This window comes from Pleurodeles waltl, chromosome 6 (assembly GCF_031143425.1).
Source record: "Pleurodeles waltl isolate 20211129_DDA chromosome 6, aPleWal1.hap1.20221129, whole genome shotgun sequence".
In the NCBI taxonomy this organism is placed as follows: domain Eukaryota; kingdom Metazoa; phylum Chordata; class Amphibia; order Caudata; family Salamandridae; genus Pleurodeles; species Pleurodeles waltl.
The window spans coordinates 1,155,386,596-1,155,394,451 of NC_090445.1; the positions used below are offsets into that span (position 1 = coordinate 1,155,386,596).

Here is a 7,856-nt window from a genome sequence, read left to right on the forward strand (position 1 = left end):
AGTAAAGTTATTGTTAAGCTTCATTTAAAGCCGCGTTGTGACGGTGACTATTAGGCAGGCGCAATGGTCATTATGAAAACGTAATTAGACCCCTCGATGTTCAGGTATTAACATAGAGTTCAGGCCGGTTATGGAGGCCCACTGCCCTACTTTCAAGGGGCCCCCGTTATGTACGGTGCCGGATTGGGGGGGCTTCTTTCGGAGTTTGATTAGAAGAGCCATGCCGTTCTTGAGACAGGGATACGAAATTGCGAAACCTCATGTTAAAACCGCTGCCTTGAACATAGCCCATGACGTTATGGGCTCTGTAACGTCAGCTGTCGCAGCGCGCATGAATAAACAACCCCAGGAAGGAGCAGGGATGCTGTACAAGGCGCGCTCTGGTGTTAAAAGGAGGCGAAGGGCTTCGCGGCGTGGGGGTCCGCCAATGCCTTATAAAAAATGGAGGACTTCTTCAAAAGGCCCACACAAAAGAAGAGTCGTAAGACGGAGGAGATCTTCCAAGAAGAAAAAGAGGTTGCGTTCTAGTGCAAATATTTTTTAAAGCCGCTATCATGGCCTTCGTACACTGTGCCTCGGGTGCATGTGCCAAATCAGACCTAGATCTGTTTTCACTTAAACCCACACAGACCAGCATCGAGAACAGTTTTTTAATGGAAGTATCGCCTCTAGCCGCTCTGACACCTCTGGCACCGATAGAGTTTTATGTATCAGGGTCAACGGATATGTATCTGGATCTCAACAACACCCTGTTACACCTTGTATGTAAAATAACCAAAGCAAACGGCAGCAACATCGAGGATGATGCTAAAGTGGCGCAGATCGCCTACCCCATCGCAACCATGTTTAATCAAGTGGACATTAACCTGGGCGATCGACTCGTTATGCAGACTGATAACATGTATGCCTACAGGGCATACATAGAGAGTATTCTAAATTACAGTCGTGAAGCCCTGGACACACAACTTTCAGCGGGCCTCTTCTACAAAGATACTGAAGCGCATTTTGAAGACACGGTGTTGGACGGCTCCAACGTTGGTTTTAAAGAAGAGCCAGCTTCGCAACCGGCAGTAGGCAATTTGATCTCTTGGGGCGCATACATTCAGACGTTTTCTTCCAAGATAAGCTTCTAATCAACGGTATAGACCGCAACACGGACTCATTCAGTCTCATCACCGGCGATGCGGAACAGTATAAGCTGGTTATATTGTCCGCGAGTCTGTTTGTAAAGAGAGTGAAAGTGTCACCGAGTGTCAGACTGGCCCATGCTGAAGCTTTACAACTATCAAACACAAAGTACGCCTTTGAAAGAGTTGCTCTGAAGATATTCAGCATCCCTGCCAGAACTAGATCAACGCAGCAGCAGAACCTATTTCTGGGTCAGCTACCGAAACTCATAATCATAGGGTTTGTGGACAATATAGGTTTTAGCGGACTCTATACCTCGAACCCTTTCAACTTCAAACACTACGATATCAACTACGCCGCTCTGGTCCACGAGGGCGCTGTTATTCCAGCAAAACCATTCACTCCAAGTTTTGGAACATCCAATTTTGTCCGGGAATATCTCGGACCGGTCTCGATAACGGGGACACATCTGCGGGACTTGGGAGGCGTTGTTTCAAGAGAAGGGTATGGGGCTGGCTATACACTGTTTGCGTTCGACCTGACGCCTGATATGGAAGATGGTGACCACTACAATGTGATTCAAAATGGAAATCTAAAAGCTGAAATACGTTTTACATAGGCCTTGGCGACCAATGTGAACATGGTTGTATTCTCTGTATTTGACAGCGTTATTCTGGTCAATCACGCCCGCCAACTTATGTTTGACTATCATTAAAAGCTTGTAAAATGGACACTACTGCTCCCAACCTCTAGGAGCGTCTTGTGTCGATAGGGTTTTAGCGGGCTTGAGACCTCTGACCAGATCATACATGTGTGATCCAGCAACCGGCTGCCCCTTGTAAACGAATTCACCCCTGTCGTTCCAAGAGGTCAAATCTTTAGTAGCAGCCATTTTACCCAGCAATATTTGAGCAGCCCCTCTATACTTCTGACTTATATTTTTTAAAAGGTCTACGACAAAGGTGTCCGTGGTGGGTGAGGGTCCAAGGTTTTGAGGAGCTACTGGGTCAGCAGCCGGCTGTTCCTCGGCAGGGGTGTACAGCGTTAGTTTGTTTTTTTCATCGTGCCGTTGCTTGTAATACTGTGAAAAGTTTTGAAGTGCTCCTGAGTAAAGCCCCGCTTTGTCATGTGGTTTTAAATCGGTTAGGTTCAAAATGGTTTTGATCTCAGCATCGAGACACTGTGTCTTGTTTCTGCGGAAGTCCCAAACGTCGGCGGCAGAGGGGCCCAACTGTTCCAGCTGATGGCGAGGCACAAGGTACATTTTTTGGGAGTGTTCCATCATGTCCTCGACAGGAGACCCATTATTAAGGGTATAGCTATACCTAGCAGGGAACCTATAAAGTCTGACTGTTTGACCAGTTTCCTTTGAGAAAGGAGCGACGCCCTTTTATTGCTGAGCTTCTTAATAATGTGGCACTTCTTCTTCAGCACACGGAACTGGCTCGTCAATATCGGAACATTACCTTTTAGGGTGTTTAGGGCTATTTCTGAAATGGTCGCAACTAAATAGTCCGAGGCAGGATAGCTTTTCTTTTCATGGGGCTGGCTGTGACCAGCATTTTTAGGACGTCTAAATTCCTCCGTAGCCGTGCAGACAATGTGGTGACTGTATATTACAAGGTTTAGAGTATAAATGTTATAAAAGTCTTCTTAAGGGGTCTTTTTATAAGCTTTGGGGGCTGTTTTAGGTATGTAAGTGACTGGAAAGTCTGGGGGGTAAATACTGGTGCGTAGGCGATAGCCTTCTAGAGTGTTGAGTTTTAAATCGAGCAGTAAATAACCATGGGGTTTTACGGTGGCATCGTTAAAAAGTTCCATGAAAAACTGGGTGTTTCCGGGCTACATCTGTTTAGCTATAATTGCTATCTGTAGCTTGTCGTGGGGGGTTTTAAATAAGACCAAGTATGTGGCATTGAGAGTTATAGAACGACTGCTTTTGCCCTTGTAAAACAAGTTCTGCACATTGTAGCGTATACTCAGATTACGGTGATGTGAATATTGAGTAAAAGCTCTCCCGATCTTGGGGTGGTCACCTCCTTCATGCATCAGATCGTCCACAACGACCACGTTTACAAGGTGTTTAGGTAACAAGTCGTCATTGAGGTTATTAGGGATGCCTTCTATAAATCTGATGTGTGGGAACTTTAGGGAGAGTTCCGTGTAAAGATCTTGCCAGCAAGAATAAAGCCATACAATGTTGTTAGGGGTCTGAGATAAAACACCGGGAGCATTTTCAAGCTGTTTCTTTATAAAATAACTTTTACCGCTGTTTGAGGGGCTGGCTAGAATGCATGATAATGGGTGTTGCAGCCTGGTGTCCATACTGGTTGGGGGTCGTCACGCTAATGTTTTTTAATAACCCTACGGTAGTGTTTTGTAGTCCTCAGCAAGGACCCGTTTATCAAACACTACGCGCAGTGTTTTATACAACGGTTGTGTTGTAATTTCCCACCTCTTTTTGGACCTGATTATGCTGGGGTGATTTACGACTATTGCTCTGCTATTTTCATGGTTGCTCAATGCATAGTACTCATGCACCAGCCCCTTCAGACTGTCCAAATTTATTTTAACTGTGTTGTTAACGTTTAAAGTGATGCCTTTGACCTTCATGCAGACCTTGTTGTTAGAGGTTTTGTAACTGTAGGTCTTGGGTCCTGAGGACGTATATTCGAGTATGTACTCATTCTTTTCGAGTTTGCTTATCAAATCCCCTAGATAATCGCCCAGTGGCGGTTCTTCATCACCCTCTTTACTAACAAAAATATCGGAGTCTGTGTCATGGTACAAACATCGTTCCTGAAGCTTATCTAACAGTCTGTAAAGCTCTAGACGAGGGTGAGCGGTTGTGAAGCATGCTATGAAGATGTTTATATTGTTACAAGATGTGGGGTACTCTTTGGCGTATTTCCAGCATAGAACAGCCATCTCATCGTCTATAAATTCACAACTGGACACGTCATAAGATGGGGCAAATAGATTCTTAAAAAACGTCGTCGGGGTCTGTGACGATGGATGTGTTTGACAGATTGGTGCGCTGCGCGAATTTACCCCACAATGAATTAAGACAGAGCTTGGCCAGCTGGCGTCTGGGGGTGTTAACCTTAATGAACTCAGTTCTCAATGTAATACCCTTGTGAGCATGGTAATCAGCAATATACGTTTGCTTTGTGGGTTCCTCAATGCACCAGTCGGGATACCCTGATGCCTCCTGTTTGTCTCTGAGAAACAGGTTGATGTACTCAGAAAAGAGTTTGAGTTGTGGTGTGTGGAAAGTGCCAAATTTCCAATATTTTACCGAGACGGTAACCTTTCTTGAGGGCTGCTTGTACCTTGATGGTACACCATGTCCCCTCCAGCAGCCTTTGCTCATCACTATGTGTACACACGCTGGTCTGTTTACTTTCAGCGCATGTTCGACATAGGGGGAACATTAGCTTGCCGTCGACTCTGTACAGAAGTACTGGGAAGTAAAGCTTCCATGGAGGGTGAATTTGACACTTAACGAGCCTAAAGTGCTCGTTGAGGGGCTTAAAGTTCCTGTATATGATCCTAGGATGCCCCACTGGATACAACTTCACTTTGTTTACATAGGGATACAGACTGGTGAAGTCGTAGTAGTGTATTTGCTCACCAGCGACCCGGTACAGTTGTATGGCATTTGTACGACCGCCAAATAAGGCGTCGCGGGGTTCCAGAGGTGCTGGTAACTGGCGACTCTTAATAAAAGGGCTCAGTTCAGCATCTTTTGCTAACTAGTCTAACCACTCGTACTCCCAGAGGGTTCTCAAAGCAAAACCGCTGTTCTCAATATACAGCGCCTTGGCCAGAGTACGTCGGTGCAGATGTTCAAATGTGGTGCCCTGCAGTCTATTATACTCATGGGGCTTGTAACAATGCGGGCAACCATGATAAAAACAACTGTTGAACTCAAAGGCAGTTGGCACCCTGTTAATTAGCGCATACTCGTCTAGGTAGTAGCGGCCAAGGCGGTATTCACCACCCTGCAAAACGTGTTGGATGAAGATGTTCTCTTTCTCCGAGACGTACATGAGCCACTGAATAGATGGGGTGGAGTAGCGTTTCTGCTTACCGTTATAGAGGTCGGGTGGTACTAGAGCTATGGTTTCAAGTTTTAAAAACATATGCTGATAAATAGACATGCACATCGAAGCCAGAGTAATGCTCCTAAATGGGTCTAGGTATTCAATGATTTTTTTTCTCTTGCGGGATTTGGTTTTAATAATCCTAACCCGTTTTGTCATCTCCACCACAACATCTCTGAAAAGGTTGCGCGCTTTACGCAAGATCATGACATCTGCTTTACAGTAAGCTTTCAACTCTGCTTGAAAATGAAACCGATTTTCACGGTTTTCATCGTACCAATGTAGAAAGCTCTCTTTTTCAGACGGCATCATGTACTCTGCACCGTAACTGTCGGCGGAGGCATAGGACCGTTGTAATTCTGATTAGCCCCGTGTTAAAAAAGTGGGGGAAATAACCTTTACAGCCTTCAAAACCAAAGGCTTTTGGTAACTTGCTCAACTTCATGGGCAAGAAATTCAAGGTGTCTATGAATCTAATTTCAAAAGGGACAACCTTTAACAACATCAGTTTGGAACCCTGGGTGATGAGGTCCACAGCCAACTTTTCACGAATCAGGCCCCGGAGAATAAACAACGAGTCGTACGCTTTTGAGTTGTGTGCTAACATTGTATACTCGTAGTATTTTGGTTGCATGAACGTTTTCATTGGATGTTAGATGATGGGCGTAAATGTAGTTAGGCTGGTGCACACCTGTCTCCTGCGTACACTCTATATAGAATACGATATAGTCTTCTGTTTTTCTCTGGGGGTGTCCTATGAGCATGTAACATTCACGCGACAACCAGGGTATAAAATACGCTTTACACCGGGGACATTGCATACCATTACAATCGTGGTCTTCGGCCTTGTGACGACCGCAAGCCTCACAGTCTGATTTACGGACGCACTGTGCGAGGTTTATGTGCACGTTCAAACAGGCTTGTGATCGACAGAACATCTTGCACGTTGAACAGTTCATCTTCTGAGCGCCACTGGCGACACACCCGTCCCTCTGACACATTTTACAGTGCATTTCATACTGATGTCTGGTTCGGTTGTTGTAGATGTGGTCGCAGTGTTCGCACACATACTTGGCTCCTAGAAAACCCTTCAGGTTCAAGATACCGTAAAAGTGGTTTTCATAATGTAGCACATAAACAGTCTTGTTTCTGACACGTTCATTGGTCGTGAAGTACTTCCAAGAACTGCTGTGGTACAGAACTTTTTCATAACGGCAAAATGGTTCTCAAAAAGACCCATGTCCCCAAAACCAACCAGTCTGTCGGGTGGTAGTTGAAGCGCCTCATGGGTTGCAACCGCCATAGACATAATGACGTTGTCTGGGGTGGCCTGGTACACCAACAACCCCGCAATGCTTGCCGCCTGACACTTGTTGGTACCGCCTGTGTTAAAGCCGAGCAACCAACGCCAATTTTTACAGATGATTTTACTATACGTGATGCTCTTTAAGGTTCTGGAAGCACTGCCTTCACGACCCTTAACAATGAGGGAGATGATTCTAAAGGTCCCATACGCCAGTAATTCGGCCTTGCTCTGTAAAAGCTTAGACAGGTTCTCTAGAAACGTCACAGCATCAAACACATCTCGAGCCAACCGTCTGGTGAACAGAGAACTATTGAGACCCTGCACTTGAAAACGCATCTGAAATAAATTGTTAGGCCCTACATCTTGTAACAATCGTTCTATGAGCGTTTGCACTGCCTGATGTATAGCTATAACACCATGATCTGAGGAGTCTAGACGGTCAAGGTTAACAGACCTAAACTCCTCATAGTGCTCTGTGGCGTTAAACTGCTCTACCATACGACTATACCGTCTCACACTTTCCATAAACACCTGTTCTGAAGCCTCAGCAAGAGAATTGTCAGGGGTTGGAGGGTCCCCCGGGGTGTCATCCACAGGTAGTTGACTAAGGTCAGCTGTAGGTGTGTTTTTATACCTTTGTGTAACGCTTAGTCTGGCTTTCTTTAACTTCCTTATTAAAAGCTTACGGTTTCTAGCACTACCAGCCCACTTCTGTTTCTTACAGGTCCATTTGGTTTTCTGCAGCCGGCCACAGCCTGTCTGAACAACATTTGAGGGGCTTACAAGTGTTGACCCTGACCTTTCACCTAATAAGGGTGGTGATCTTTCCAATTGTTCTGGGCTGAGCCGGGTCTGACCATCACCCCCTGAGGACCTGTAAAAACCCTTAGCAACTCCTAACTCTATATTTTGAGGCCTTATGGGTTGTGTTTTAGGTGTTGAGGGTTCATTTTTTATGTGTTTTAATCCATTAGGTGGTGACTCACACTGATTTTGAGTTTTTAGCGCCCGTAAAACCCTTAGAGCTTTACTGACCAAATACTGGGTCTTCTTTTTATATTTAGACCTGAGGACAGTGGTATTAGTAAATGCGGGTCTTTCAGCCCCCAGGTGGGTTTGCATACATAGTCACGCAGGTATGTTACACATGTCCGCAACCGTTGAATCACAAGCTTGGATCACCACGCTTCTGCACTGGGCCAGCAATTGTATTAAAGCCCTTACGCTAGCTCTGGAGGCCTCGGAATTGTAACTGCTCTTACCCAGTTTTAAAGTCTTTAGACGGAGTCTGAATTTTAACTGTCCAACAGACTGAT

At 45.4% G+C, this 7,856-nt stretch overlaps 1 protein-coding gene across 1 annotated transcript; it reads left to right on the forward strand.

Annotated features, from left to right (window-relative positions):
- Positions 1-554: 554 nt before the first annotated feature.
- Positions 555-1,747, forward strand: LOC138301749 (uncharacterized protein F54H12.2-like). Its single transcript, XM_069242261.1, has 2 exons — positions 555-1,038; positions 1,122-1,747. Exons 1-2 carry the CDS (start codon positions 555-557, stop codon positions 1,745-1,747), a joined length of 1,110 nt encoding a protein of 369 aa, XP_069098362.1.
- The last annotated feature ends 6,109 nt before the right edge of the window (positions 1,748-7,856 follow it).